Source organism: Lycorma delicatula, chromosome 4 (genome assembly GCF_047948215.1).
Source record: "Lycorma delicatula isolate Av1 chromosome 4, ASM4794821v1, whole genome shotgun sequence".
In the NCBI taxonomy this organism is placed as follows: domain Eukaryota; kingdom Metazoa; phylum Arthropoda; class Insecta; order Hemiptera; family Fulgoridae; genus Lycorma; species Lycorma delicatula.
In genome coordinates, this window is record NC_134458.1 from 50,035,441 (window position 1) to 50,052,147 (window position 16,707).

The 16,707-nt window shown below is 31.0% G+C and overlaps 1 protein-coding gene across 7 annotated transcripts in view; it reads left to right on the forward strand.

Moving 5' to 3' along the window:
• Prestin (solute carrier family 26 member prestin) overlaps positions 1–16,707 on the forward strand; it is a 168,945-nt gene that overhangs the window by 38,077 nt on the left and 114,161 nt on the right. Inside the window, exon 2 of one of the 7 annotated variants that reach the window (XM_075362917.1) lies at positions 1,244–1,375. The exons of 5 other annotated variants lie outside the window; for them this stretch is intronic. In XM_075362917.1, coding sequence (XP_075219032.1) covers positions 1,267–1,375 — 109 coding nt within the window. In that variant the 5' untranslated portion in view covers positions 1,244–1,266. Of the gene's footprint in view, positions 1–1,243; positions 1,376–16,707 lie in introns of those variants that run through there. One more of the 7 variants, XM_075362920.1, reaches the window with a different exon arrangement.

Here is a 16,707-nt window from a genome sequence, read left to right on the forward strand (position 1 = left end):
TAGTATCATGGATTCAGAAGAAGAGGACGTAATTATTGCCTATGAGGTATACAAGAAGAACAGAAGAAAACAGAAAAAAAAGAAAAACCTATTGACTTCGTAATTTATACAAAAAATTGCAGAAGAATTTAACTATCATTGGCCATTCCCAAACTGCACACGTGCGATTGACTGGAAGCACCTAGTGGCACAAGCACCTCCAAATAGCGGTTCACTGTATTTAAATTACAAAGGTTCATTTAAGCTATTTAGTCTTATTTTAGCTTAAGTACGAAAAAAGGAATTTTTGAACACAAAGATAATATGCAAATAAAAAATATTTCAATATTTTCTTTAGTCTATAACGGCTTAAATAACGCTTAACGATTGACTTAACGATAAACTTAACGCGATTTAATAATCGATTGCATTAACAGAATTAGTTAATGTTCCAGACAGACAATCGTAATCAATAAAAATATTGTAAAATTTAAATACTTTATTACCACAGATTGCTTTGATATAAAAACCTACAATGATTGAACAAAGTAAAATGAAAAAGACATTTTTATATCAAAAAGATGAAATTAAATTTCGTTTTAAACCGTTAAAAACTATTATTCATTTTATCTACAGTGAATTCATTCGTTCCCGCTCTTTATATTTTTTTTCTTTATCGGATTCTGTTGTTTTACTTCGGAAAACAGCAGCTGATGTAACTTTTTTTTTTACTAGGAATTGAATTTAGCATAATTCTCATTGTTTTATTACAATATATTATAATGAATTTTAGTTTATAGACTCGTTCCTAGATTTTTTTAGTATGTAGAAAACAATCATTTATGTATGTTACCTTAAGTATTTTTATTTTATGGATGATTACAAAAAAAAAAAAAAATGGAAACGAGAAGAAAACTCTCCTTTTTATTTTTCCATACATCCATAACCCTATTCTAATTATAATAGAAATAAATTAATTTTAAAGAGCTGTAATATTTTTTTTTAATTTTACTAAATAATTTATTACTAAGAAAAATTGATTTTTTTTTAATAAGATTACGTAATAAAATAAATAATTGCTTTTGTTGAGATAAACACTCTAATATTTTTTTTAATGTATCTTTATTTATTTTTTTATATTTATATAAAATAAATAATTGCTTTTGTTGAGATAAACACTAATATTTTTTTTTAATGTATCTTTATTTATTTTTTTATATTTATTTATTTTTAATAACATAAAGATAATTGATTGTCTATCCAGATCCAATAATGATTTAAAAAGGAATGTTACTTATTCGTTTTCGTTATTGGGAAACTTTAATTGCAACTTGTACGATATCTTTCTCCAAGAATAATTATTATTATTATGTAAGGACACTATTTATAAGACGAGGTTAGTATTCTTTAAAAATGTTTTATTTCTTTATTCTTAATAAATCTTATCGCTGTAAATTGAATTAGAATTACAGTAATACGTAAGTTATGATAATAAGATACTATTACTGTAGTTTATTCTCATAATTAATTCTAATGAGTATTTTTTTAAAAATTAATTTAGTATATACTAAAAAACAAATAATGAGATAGATATATACCATAAATTACGCTATAGTTATCGAGTAAAATCGATTATATTGTAAATCTATTTACAAACCTTATACCAGTACTATTTCATTATATAATACTAAACGGTATTAATTACGCTGTTAACGAATAAAACAGTTAGTTCTGTCCTAACTATTGAATTTATTATATATATTTTATTATATGTATGTGTTTTTTTAATAATAAGTTTACGTGAAATGGGTCTCAAATATTTTTGGATGGATTAATATTTCTAGAAAGGAATATAACGAACTAGGAAACAATTTCAAGCAGTATTCACTGATTACATTCGCATTGTAAACAGAAATATTTTGAACATACGTACAACGATCAGGTATGTAATTAAAAAAAATTTAATCGTATTATTTGGTCGTAGGAAAACTGGTGAAGTTAACGCCAAGATTCTCTTTATAGCTATAGTCTTATCCTAACTAAAAAATCCTCGGAAAATAATATAATAAATAATTAATTCTTACAGATTAAAAATAATCGAAATATTTCTAGATTACACTAATCACGTTTTTAAACAGAGTTATAAAAAGAAAAAAGATAAATATTGTAAAACAAATAAATAGTAAAAATAAACAGTTGTACTATAAAATAATAATAATAATAATAATATTAACAAAACAAGCAAACAGACTAATCACTAATAAAACTAACAGTAATATTAAATAAATAATAGTAAAAAACAAATAATATCCGTACCTTAATATCTGACCGTTGTTGCTTACCGCGTTAACATTTTTTCTTGCTTCTTTTTGCTGTACATATTTATACTAGCAGAAGAGAGATGAAGTAAAAACAATAATACTATTCCGATATTGAGAATAGCAATTTTAGAGAAATACGGATTTATAATTAATTTTCAACATTTTATAGATATAAATATATTTAATAACCATAAAGTTTTTAATAAAAAATTAAAAGCTCTTAATCTGATATTTTTATTTTCAAGTCTTTCATTAGAAAAAATCAGTTGCTTGTAGTTAATTTTTTTTAATCCTACCAGCAAATCTTTTGACTTTATGCGCAGTGGATAACTCAAGTTTTAATTGTTAATAGTATAGTTTATTATTATGTTAGTAACTTATAAAATAATATATATATATGTATATATATATATATATAATTTACGTTATTGCTAAATTCAAATTATTTTATTATTTATTTATTTTTTTGCAAATAAATCTTTATTAATCCTACTCTGCTATATCTTTATCACAATGAGTTTGAAACAAACTCTTTTCGTAATGAACGTATAGTAACATAAAACTTCTTATTTTATTTCTCTACTATTGTTATTATTATTATTATTTTATTTCATTATTGACATTTTTCTGAAAAAAAGTACTTTTCTTTAGTTTTCTGAAGGAAAATGTCAATAATGAAATAAAATTTCAGTTTTAATGCTAACTGAAATTACAATATTGTTTTATTTTACCGTCGGAGTAAAAATCTGAGCGAAATATTTTGCAAGATATAACCCGATAACGAAGAGTTTACGGACCCAAGTTTATTTTTTTATTTTCGCTTGCAGAACATTTCCTGAATTTTTTCTGTCTTCTTTTCGAGAGATTTCCTGTCTACTTTTAAACCTAACTCGGCTTTTGGTGTAAGTGAAATTCCCAAAATCTTCTAAAAATATATTTTATTAACCATTTCATACTAAATATTTTCTTATTTTCTTTGTCAAATTTATTTGGTTTTAGAGTTACTGCTTTACAATTATCGGTCATATTTTTTTTTTTTTCAAGTAACAGCTTTTTCAGTAAGAAAAAGTGGTTATATTTTTAAATTAAAAAAAAAACTGGTTTGTTCTAAACGACAACCGAGTAAAAAAAAATATGTGTGGACAAATATATAATATGACTATTAGGTTGTTATACGTTGTTATTACTATCTATTCGACCGCACCAAGTATTATCAAGGAATATTTTGTTGTAATTTCCTGTGTTCAAGCACAACGATTAAAAACAGCAAAACTGAACCCCTTTTCACTACATTATATTAAAAATTAATGCGTTAATAATAATAATGATACAAATTTTAAATTAGAGAAAAATTGAATAGTAGTATAAATATTTTAAGTAAATTAAAAATATTTTTAAAATATGTTGTTCGTGATATCGTGCAGAAATGAAACAAATTATCTGGTTATCTTGATTTGTGTCTGTTTATTGTTTTTCCCACCTAAGAGCAGCCCGACCGATTCGTTCAAATTCTGAACTTCAGCCTGTAAACCTATATTCTTTTTGAATAAATAATTCACCGTATGGTAATATGAAATGGAAATTTTGTAGCATATGATGAATACCGTGTCTGACCGGAATACGAACACGGGAACCCAGAATGAAAGGTCGAGACGCTAACACTTGTCCATGGAGATCGGCGAATTGTAAATTTTGGTTCAGTTTATCTTAATTCAAAATCTATTTATGAATCCTTCAAGGAAATTGATTTTATAGCGAAATCTCATAAAATTTGCAAAAACGTTTATTGGAAGTATTATTATTATTTTTTTTTTAATTTTTAACGGACTTCGCTTCCTATCGATGAAATCTTTGGTTTTTACTTTTTTAATCGTTAAAAACTCAGTATGCCTTGTAACAACATTTAACCAACAAAAATAAAATATGTAATAATTTTTGTGGGGATAATTTCTTTTTTAATTTCAAGAGAAGACTCTGTACCCTTCTGATGAAAATAGTATTTTTTTCTTATAATATTCTATTTTGATGCAATTTAACATTAATTTACGGTTCATAAAATGTATAAACTTTTAAAAAAACCAATATTAATCGGACCTAACTTAAGATTTAATAAATTGCTGAATATCACGAAATGATTAATCATTTGCCAAAACCTGAATGGAATCGGTTCAACGTTTTACAGTTAAAAAGAGAATAGGCAGCTCGCCTGAAACCATTGAATTTCCACTTTAACGACTTATTAAAAACAATGATTACACTGGTCAACATGATTTTTGTCCCACAGTACCAATAGGTGTACTTAATTCAGTTTTTATCCTGTTTTCAAATATGTATTCGGAATTTCTCCATCACCCATAGTTCTTTTGTTATTCTAATTTTTTTTAAATTATTTTAAAACGTTTTTTCGTCCATTTGCCTATTGTCAAGTAAGAGCTCCTAGAGGTTTGTAAATGTGATGGAACCAAATGAGCTAACTCAAAGGGGAGCGTTGCTACTGTTGTGCACGTTCAGACGTGTATAAATATGTACAAACGAAATCTAGTACATGTGTACTAGAATATATGTGTCTAGAATGTGTAGCACACAATCATCAGAACGATGCCAGTTGTGAGATAGTAGTGAACCAGTAAACACGTCATCGTGAGTGCTTTATGTGTCTGAATTGTTGTGTATTACATATTTACAACTTTATTTCTTTTAATTAGTCATTAGTCACAAAATGCCTAGAGTTTGTTTAAGTTATCCTAACAACTTTTGTTACATATATGGTGAAGTGATGAGCAAGTCCCAAAGGCTAAACCTTACTCCATTAGTAAAAACGTGTTATGAACTTTATTCTGGGTGTAAAGTCGGGGACCAAGCAAGGATCTGGGCCCCACATATCTGTTGTTTATCGCGTTCTAGGTTTCCATCTGCACGGAAAAATGGCACACGCCACATTCCATTTGCTATCCGTATGATTTGGAGGGAATCCAAAGATCACTCTTCTTACTGTTATTTTTATGTAACAAATATTAAAGGGATTATGTCAAAATCAAAACATACAGTGTTGTACACTAACTTGCAATCTGCAATGAGGCCAGTTCCACACTGCGAAGAAATGCCCGTACCAAAGCCTCCAGAACATGTAACATTAGATGAAGCGAGCTCAGAGTCTGGTGGAAGTAAGGAAGAAAAAGAAACAGATTCTGGTGATACAACATTTGAACAAAGCAGTTCATCTCAGCCTCATTTACTGATTCAAGAATATCTTAACGATCACATACGAGATTTAAAGTTATCAAAAAAGCAGTCTGAAATGCTTGCTTCCCGGCTAAAAGTATGGAATCTTCTTCAAAAGAATACAAAGATATATACTTATCGTAATCGTTATTCTGAATTTAAAGACAATTTTTCTGAAGAAAATGGCTTAGTGTTTTGTAGTAACATTTCTTCTTACGGTGACATTTTGTAATGAACAAAACCCAACAGAATGCCGCTTGTTCATTGATTTCTCTAAAGTTAGTTTAAAAGCTGTGCTTCTGCATAATGGCAATAAATTCCCATCAGTACCTGTGGCTCACTCAGTAGAAAAGAAACATATGGAAACTTTAAATTTATATTGGAAAAACTTCAATATGCAGTATATGAATGGAATATTGTGGTGATTTGAAGGTAACTAGACTTATTCTTGGTCTGCAGTTTGATTACAAAAAGTACTGTTGTTTTCGTGTGAATGGAATAGTAGGGACAGAACAAACCATTTCATTAGAAAATAATGGCCTAAACGCGAATCACTCATTCCTGAACAGAAAAATGTGAAACATGACCCATTGTGTAATCCTAAAACTGTGTATCTATCTACCTCTGTTACATATCAAACTAGGATTAATGAAGAATTTTTACCAGGCCATGGACAATACTCCTGGTTTCATGTATTAAAACAGAGGTTTCCTAAAATTAGTGATGCAAAATTTAAGAAGGAATATTTGTGGCTTCACAAATACAATCACTAAGGCATGATGGGTAGTGTGAGGAAATATTGAATCCACTGGAGAAAACAGCTTGGCAAGCATTCAAAAATATTACGCAGAGTTTTTTGAGAAATCGAAAGGCGGAAAATTATCGTGATATTGTCAACAATCTTATATAAATTTGGGTTGTAGTACGTTCTTAAAAGTACATTTCCTGCATTCACATCTAGATTTCTTCCCGGAAAATCTTGGCACAGTGAGCGATGAGCACGGGGAACACTTTCATCAGGAGATTTCAGCTATGGAAAAGAGGTATCAAGGCAAATGGAATCCTAATATGCTGGCCGATTATTGTTGGACCATCAAGAGGGATGCTCCCCAGGCGAAATATAACAGAAAATCGTCATTTCTTACTTTTTAGGCGAGTCAAATATTTGAATATTGGATAGTTAAGAATGCAGAAAGTATTAAGTATTACAAGTATTAATTCCTGTCTTTCGGAAACCCTGTGTGATGAGGAAAAACTGATATCATATTTGAATTAGGAGAAAAAAATACTATCAGAATCACATATTTTTCTTCCCGAGACAAAAAAAAAATTATTTTTTTCCCCTAGTGTTATGGAACGATTGCACACGATAAAAATTAATTTTTCAATATTTGAAACGATTCCATATTCTTTGGTTCGAATACACAAAAGATATGAAGACTGGTTTCATCTTACTTTATCGTATAGAATAAGCTCTACACAATAACAATTATGTAAAAATAATAAAAACTATAATATTATTACTACATAAATAAAGAAATAAGTTATGTAAACAGAAACTAAAATTTAAACCCGGTTATAAATTGAGTCCCGCAAGCGAAATTGTCACGATATGAGAAACATTTATAAACTGAATTTTAGTTTTTAGTTTTTTTTTTTTTTGTTTATATGGCTGTGTAGTAATGTAGTATACTATTGTTTACTGATGTCTTATATTAAAATTAAACAGTTCCAGTAGTGTTGAGCATTGCGTATCAATTATCTATGTGGAACGGATTCACAAACTGTTGGCCTTGTGTTTGTGTAAGATATTTATTCCACAGTTCTAATAAAATATAAAAGGGCTATATTAAAAGTTTTATCAGGCTATTAATATTATAGATTACTATACGTAAGAGAAATAACAAATACCGTTAATATTTGTTCATTTGTCATTGCTTTGAAGTCCCTTCGATGCAAAAATTCAAATAAAAATAGAGAGTGATTCTGTATGTATGGATGTTCTTTCTCTCTCCCCCCTCACTTTCTCTCTCTCTAAGTGTGTGTGTGTTGGCATCTATTTTTCATAATATCTCTGAAACGAATGAACATATAATTGTACAGAAAATTGATATGAAGAATTGTTTTTTTTTTAACTATTAATGCTATAAAATTTTTATAAAATCGAACAGGGATCGGAATAATATCCCTTTACCCTTAAGGGATAAAAAGTGAAGGGGAGTACCCTATCGCAACTCGTATCATAAAGGGTACTAATTGTCCCTTTAAGATACGATTAAACGCAGTTCAGAAAGTTTCGCAACCAGTTTTTTTTATTTGAATGCAGTTTCTTTTTAAGTCTGTCTTATTAAGGGTTTTGTTAAAATCACTTTAAAAAAATGTGAATGGAAAATTTGTATAAGCAGTTGGTGAAAGGTGGTTGTTTGTATTATAAGCTCATATTTAATCGTGTGTCTCGATGTAGGTCAGTTACGACAAGGATTGTCTCAGTAATATTAAAAAATAAAATTAACGTGTCGTGAGCAGACAAGATGTGACCGATTTCATTCGACCTCTGGTACCGTTCGTCCGTGCATGCAAGTCAAATTTGGCCCTGAGTTTTTCTATATTCCCATACGGTAGATTGTATTAGAACTAATGATGCGCATTTTATTATTATTATCGTAAGGATTATTATTATTATTACATCATTATTGTAGTCCTCGATGTGAAAATTCATGTTAGATTATCATAAGATTTGATAACCTTTCTGTATATTATTTATTTTTCTAACTATTCAGCCCTGAAGTTGCTATTGAACCACACTTAATTTATTATTTTTTGCATATTAAAATCGCATCGATTTGTTAGGTTGATGTAACTTTCAATAATAATGATGAAAACAGGAAACGCCATTTCATTTTTGTATTGTATGTAATATTTGTTCTTGATCTTTTCTCTTAAAACACTGATAGGCAATTTCAATTTATAGTATATCATCATCACTTTCGGTAATCCACCTCGATAATATTTAATTAAAGATTAAAACGGGTAATAATTTTTAATCTAGTATAACTTCGTTATTGACTAGGTTCTTTATAAATTTTACTGGCGAATTTAACAAAACTTTACCTTCCTAAAATTAGTCCGTACAATGAAAGCTTGAAAGATAAATTAAAAACAGGAGGGTGTAAAACATTAACAAGAAATCTGATTTTGAAAAAATTTCTCGTTGCAGATACAATCATTATTAAATAAAGTCAACACTCTTACCTGTTATTTTATTATTATGAAAAAACGTTATTGTTTCTTTTGATGTTAGGCCAGAGAAAACTCTAGCTGAGGGGTGATTCTAGATGCTTCTCAAGTACTAATAATTTCTTTTTCAAATTTGAGTATACATAGTTAGTTAATAATAATAATTTTTATTACTTTCATGCATAGGTAGTAGACGAATATTTTGCTAAATTAACAGTGTTTTTTTGTTTTTCTTTTTTTTGTAAACATTAAATTATTCCCGGGTTAAAACTAAATTCGCTTGCATCTGGAAGTACATTCTAATTTAAAATCTTTAAAACAGTTTTTTTAATTAAAAAACAAATATGGTTTTTCAAAATGAATATCGAGGTTTTAAAGCTATGTAATATTTCTCTAGTTTCACGTACGTTGATTTATTATAGAAAAAATGAAAGATCAACTCAAACAGTTTTAGTTGTGCGGAAGCCATAAACTGCTTCCTGTACCTTCCACTTGAAAGCGCTGGGAGCACAGATGGCGATACCAGAAAGCATTCTATGTTTTGCAGTTTGCAAAGTTTGAATCTGTAATTATCGTTCAATGTTCGTTCCGTTTCAAATTCGGTTGTGATCCCCGAGTGAAAATAACATTCGTTAATAGTATAAACACTTTGAAACCACTGGCTGTATTTGTAAAGGGAAGAGTACAGCAAGCAAATCTTTTTTCCGGAAGCAAGTGTGTCTCGAATGAACTACCTTGATATACTACAACTATGGCTCTTTCCTCAACTACATTACGAACCAAAGAACTTTATTTTGCAACAAGATTGTGCGCCTCCTCGCCGGCATAACGCTGTACGTGATTGGTTGAATGAAATTCTCCCCGACCGCTGGATCGGTCGCCGGGAACCACATGACAGGGCTTGCTTGCCGTGGCTACCGCATTCGCCAGATCTGACCCCGTACGATTTTTTTTCTTTGGGGAGTGGTTTATAAAGGACTAAGTGTATGTGATACCGTTACCAGATCACCTACCCGACTTGAGACACAGGATTGAAGCAGCTGTCGCATCAACTACTCCAGACTTGCTGATTAAAGTATGTAATGAACTCTCCTGTCGGCTGAGTGTGTGCCTTATGACGAATGGTGCTCATGAACACTTGTAAAAAAAACTGTTTGAGTTGCTCTTTCATTTCACGTATAATTTATCAATGCAGGTAAAACTCAATAAATATTACATAACTTTCAAACCCCGATATTCGTTTTGAAACTCACGGTATTTTAAAAACTAAAAGATAATGTAATAAATTAATTATGTATTTATTGCATTTTCTAATCCGTTATTTGATTGTTTTGATGCCATTCTTTATTCCTTTGTGGTTTGTAAAATTCAACATTTATATTATAAACTACATTCTCAGTTTCAAATATGTCTAGCTTTTATTCTTGTCAAAACTGTTTACCTTCTTTACGTTCCTCTATTACCTTTTTAACTAAATGTGGCTTTCTTAATGTACGACACATCAACCTAGTTCGTCTCATAAGATTCTGTCACAAATTTTTCTCCTTTCCTATCATTTCAAGACAGTTTGCATAATAATACTATAATACTATTCAAATCATATAATTCGAAGCATAATGTTTCTTCCTTCGACCTTTTATTCTACACCAATTTCAAACTATTTCTCTAAGGAATCTCCAGTTATTCAATTTTTGAAATTACTTGTTTCATAATTACATAATAACTTCCTTCACTAATCGAATTAAAAATTATTAATAATAATTTTTATTATCAATAAAGGGAAATCGGTACAAAATTATCAGACCGTAATTTTTTATATCCAATTTTAACCATAAATCAGTTGTTTATCAACCGATTTGAACAAATGAGGTGTAAGTTTGTTCACAATAAAAAAACTTAAAATTCTATCTAATAAAACATAATTCGATAAAACTAATATTTACAGACCTGTTAACGATTAAAAAAATGTAAATTGCCACCGTTTTAGAATTTTCAAAGTTATAATTTCAAAATAATTTATTTTGTAGATGTTGTTGGGTACATGTACACTAAAAATCATTAAAATATGTCAATCCATTTTTAAAATATACATTTCTATCGAAAAAATAAAAAAATGGCAGACAGAGGGATAATGAAGCGAGTTAGGGCATTTGTCAACATGAATAGGTTTATTTTGATGTTCGATTCGTCGTTAAGTTTGGCCAATATCTTCCGGGACACCGCCTAGTGAGGTATTGTTAATTTTTGACAGAAGCGGGAACATTATTTTTGTTACTTTATTCTAAATGTTTCATTCTTTACGATGATGACAACGCATGTAAATCGATTAAGATAAAAATAAAACTCTGGAGTTGTCCCTAAAAATAATAATGTTCATTATACAACCTGAGGTAAACAGAATAAAATTGACACTCGTAGGACTAAATATAATTTGTATTTTGGCGCATTATGTTTAATGTGGACCAGTATATTTGGCTGAATGAAGAAGACGACGGGAAATCTTTTTTACTACACTTATTTGCTAGTAAGACTGGCATGGTAGGCTTGTTATTTTTAAGAATGCCGATTTTAGAAGTGATTTTTGTCTGATGTTAGTTCGCCTACAAGGTATTTTTATGTTACCTAACAAATACATTTATTAATTTATTAAATGTTAATATTACTTATGTTGTAGTTTTGAATAAATTAAATTTAGTTTAAATTATTTATCAATATTTTTCATGAATAATACCATTACAGTACCGTATAATATATTTTTACATCTTACTTATTTGATCCCGTATTCATTTTCAAAACATTTTGATCTTGTGCCTGGAAAAAGTCGTGTCAATTTAGAGTTACCCAAGAGTTTGTTGAGGTTTTTTTAAATATTTTTACCTACCTTGGGAATGGTACGGTACATTGAAAATTCGCAATTGAACTTCACAGGACGATTTAGACTGGTACCATATATTGTATGTACCTTCTTTGATATAGAAGAAAACATTGAAGAAATACTGAGATATGTTAAAAGTAAGGGGGATAAGGAACATTCTTGTCGGACTCCCTTTTTTACTAAGGCTTTTTTTTATGTTCTTCGACTATTGCTGTTGCAGTTTGGTTCCTGTAAATGTTAGCGATTGCTCCCTATCTCTATCCTTGAACCCTAAATTTTTAAAAAGCTGAACATTTTATTCCAGTCTACGTTTTCGAATGCCTATTCCTAAGTCTATAAATGCCATGTATTTTGGTTTGTTTCTCTTTAATCTTTCTTCTACTATTAATCTGAGAGCTAAATCGCTTTCCTTGTCTCTATACCTTTCCTGAAACCAAACTGGTCTTCTCCTAACACTTCTTCCACTCTCCTCTTAATTCTTCCGTACAGAATTCTAATTAAGATTTTTGATGCGTGAGTAGTTAACACATTTATCTGCTCCTGCTTTCTTTGGTATCATGACAATAACACTCTTTTTGAAGTCTGACGAAATATCCTCTTTTTCGTAAATATTACACACCAGTTTGTATAATCTATCTATCGCTTCCTCACTTGCACTGCGTAGTAATTCTACCGGTATCCCATCTATCCCAGGAGCCTTTCGGCATTTCAAATCTTTTAATGTTCTATTAAATTCAGATCTCAGTATTGCATCTCCCTTTTCATCCTCTTTGTCTTCCTCTATAACACCAGTTTCTAATTCATTTCCTCCGTATAACTCTTCTATGTACTTCACCCACCTATCGACCTTTTCTTTTGTATTAAAATCGGTGTACCATCTTATTTAACACATTATTAGATTTTAATTTATGTACCCCAAAATTTTCCTTAACTTTCCTGTATGCTCCGTCTATTTTACCAATGATCATTTCTCTTTCCACTTCTGAACACTTTTCTTTAATCCATTCTTCTTTCGCTAATTTGCACTTCCTGTTTATAGTATTTCTTAATTGTCGGTAGTTTCTTTTACGTTCTTCCTCACTAGAATATTTTTCATCCAATAATAACTTCACTAGCATAGTTTCTACGTATGTAATATGCAATAAGTATTTTTAAGCTTATTTCTTCATATTAGTATAAGAACATAAATAAAATAAGCAAATCAATAATAACAATGAAAATAAGAATAATAAACGACAATAAAAAACAACTCACAATAATAATCAGGATAATAACAATAGCAAACACTAATAATAATAAAAAATGTCAATAATAAACAAATAATAATCATAGTAATCACAACAACAACAACAACAATAATAATAATAATAATAAACAGTGATTACATGCAAAACAAAATTTAAAGTAATCGTCAGGAATTATTTACAGGTGGTTAAATACTGAAAAGCAGAATTCAGTCTCACGGACAAAATACATTAGCATGACCGCTAGTCTTAACACTTTTAACTACTAGTCTTATATTAACAATAGCACAATAGATAAGACAAGTATAAAGTTCTCTTACCGCAAATACCTTAGCTGTTCACAAATGAAACTACCCTACAACTTATGAATGGAATGTAGTATATTATCTCTTTCACTTATAGTCCAAAGTAACTCACCGAACCACTTCATGTTTTCATGCACTGGAATTACTTGTGATGTCACCTTAATCACGTTGAAATTAATTCACTAGAAATTTGCTCCTTTACTGACCTCGCAGAATTCTCTCGTTTCAAACTCGCATAATAACACTCGCTTAGAACTCTATCGTAGCACTCTCTCACAGACTGACATCTCGCAGAACTCACATCTTGCAGACTCTCCTCGCAGACTCGCATCTCGCAGAATGGTATCGCGCAGAAATGATTTCAACTGGTCTTCCCCGGAGTATTTATTCTCTTATCCTCTTTACCTGCCGGACCGGACCCAACTCGAAGCGTGAGAATGATCATTCGCCCTCACATATTCCCATGAAATTCCTACCCTGGTCCGGTAACTCTTCTCACGGAACAACATCTGTTTAGGTGTGTCAGTGGGCAGTATTGCAAAGGACGATTGTAAATCGGACCTGTTACCTTTACTAAAAGGGTTTCTTTTGACCCCTATCTAGATTCCTCCCATTATTATATTTTCTACCACTTTCTTCTTAATTGGCAGGAATCCATTACTCAGGTACGTTATAACGGTCTTGTTACAATATACATCCTGCTGCTGTTTAGGACTTAAATACATTCTATATTAAAGTATTGATTTTTTTAAATACTTAGGTTTAAGTAGCAGATACAAGTTTTATGAATTTTAAAATACAGTTACCTTTCAATACATATTTAACTTTAGTATTACGTTCTTGGACATATACACCGTATTACGCGAAGCATTACTGAGGACATGAAAAAAATCCCAGACCATTTCCGTTAATCGACCTCATGATCATTTATCATCGCTCAATGGAATTATATGTCATTATTATTATTTTTTTTTTTTTTTGTGTTTTTTATGGGTATCGACTGCTAAGGTCATTAGCCCTCGTCACATTCTTAAAATGAGGTTAGTATCACCATCAGGGTCGTCATATGTAAGGGTGTAAAGGGCTCTCACATTTTTATTTAAAAGCACAAAGTACACAAAAACATTAAACCACAGTAATAAACAAACAACACTTATGGGGTGTAAAGGCCCCCGATCTGAAAATTTGAGATATCTCAAAGAACATAAAAGTAAAATATAAGTCTTTACAATACCATTATTTCCTTCTACCTATCTCATTTATTTATTTATTTAAGCACCCTCGGGGAGACCAGAACCGCCGTTAAGTAGCATATCAGTCGCCCCGGGATGCCGTGGCAGTTGACTCCCCCTGGTAAACAGTTCCATAGGACGTAACCCATCGGGGTCCTCCCAGCGTCATAAGAGCAATCTGACCACCTGTTCAGGACGGTCAAAAAGCCCCTCGGCGGGGAGGCTGCCCCTCCCGGTCCTGACTTACTTGGCTACAGGCATGCATTGCGCTTACCCATAGGCCTCGCGCCCTCATTCCACCCTTGAGGATCCCCCATGCCATCATTGGACACACCTCGACTCACTGCTCTTGCATGCAGGCGAACCAGGGCGGCCAACGTGCCACGCTTCGAGACTCCCTTATATATATAAAACTACCCCTTAGAGTTTGTTTAACACAGCTTTAGATTTTCACTTTTACAGACTTTTAAGAAGTTCACTGGCGTGTAAATAACCAACTATTTTTTCTTCATTTCAATTATCCAAATCAGCAGCAATATCATTTCTTAGCCGGAACCTCTTTCTGAAGTCCTCATATATGGTACACTCTTCCATTAGATGCTTAATTGTAAGTGTTTTATTACAAACACCGCACATGTGCGGTACAAACACCGCACATTGGTCTCTCTTCGCCGGTTAACAAACATGAATTTGTTATTCGCGTGTGACCGATTCTAAGTCTGGTGACAGTCAGTTTTTCTCGGCGAGTCAACTTCACGTCGCTTTTCCATTTACACGGAGAAGTTTTGACTGAGTTTAATTTTGTATTTAAACTCCTCCAATCAGTATTCCACTTGTTTCTAATTATGTTAGTTAGACAGTTTTTAACATCTGCCATACAAACGCTGGAGTCCATACAAATACGCATCACTGTCCTCGCTGATTTAGAACGTATAAAATGGACAGGATGTTTGCAATTAGGACATCCTTAATGTTCTTGTTCCGAATTACAACAAGTGCACTTAGAGAATCGGAACATAATAGCACACTCTCTTCGCAATAGTGTTCTGTGTAGCGAAGAGCTTGCTGTATGGCAGTAAGTTCTGCCGTATAGACACTGGCCATAATTGGCAGTTTCCAAAAGTGGGCTTCTCCATTTACATATGCGGAGCATCCAACACCATGTTCGATTTTAGAACCGTCAGTATAAATTCTAATACAGTATATTCCTCGTAACTACTGACGGTTGATAAAAATTCCTGTTGGATGATCACTGCTGGCTTCTTTTTTATTTCTTCCTGAGATAGATCCAATCTTGTATTTATTGCTGGCAAGTGCCATGGCGGTATTTCTCTCGTAGAAATTGCTAATGTCTCTGGAATAGCAATTTCGTGTTATCTTCTTAATTCGTGGTACCTAATTCCGGCTGGTCTGGAATAGGTAGCACGATGTTTATATAATGCAGCATTTTTATTATTATTATTATTATTATTATTATGATTATTATTATTATTATATGTTATTAAGAATTGTTATGTTTCCGTTCAAATTCTGAAATTCCTTCACCAATTAGATACTTGATTAGCTTGCTTATTTACGTCTTCTATATAACTAACTTTATTGTTATTGAGAGTAACACGAGTCGGTTAAATTGTAATTCGATATCTATTATAACGTTGTGATGTTTATAATAACATTTATAAATTATAATTTTTTTTGCTGAAATCTTTAGTTCGTTCTATTTTGTAAAATAGAGTAATTGAGGTTTGAGTTCCTAGACGACCGTGTGCCCTGTAAATGTAAGTTTTGTTTTAATATATCAATCAACATTAGAACCTTTTTTTCTTATCTTTATAACAGTTTCTTCTTTTATTTTGTTAACAATAAGCTTGCGTGGACATAATTTTATTGATATTATTATTTGAAATCATACATATATTTATCGTAAATCATTTATTTCATTATTTTCTTTAATTATCTGGTTCCTTGCACGATTTCTACTTCTACAATCTTTTACGTTAACGGCTAAAGTTCTGAATCGTTGATAAATCATGTATAATCTTTTATTTTTTCATTCTGTCTTTATTGCACTTTCTACTGGTCCTTAATAGCACTGTTTTAATCAACACTTCTCCTCCTGTGATCTATGTCCCTAGCCGATCGGCTTTCTTATCCGTATAGTTCTGATTAATACTATCTTCGTCCATTCTCCTCATTACTTCATTGTTTACTCCGTCTATTTAATTCTCTCTAATCTCTTCCATGTCCTAATTTTAAATACCTTTAGCCTTTATTTTTCCGTATTTGACTGTG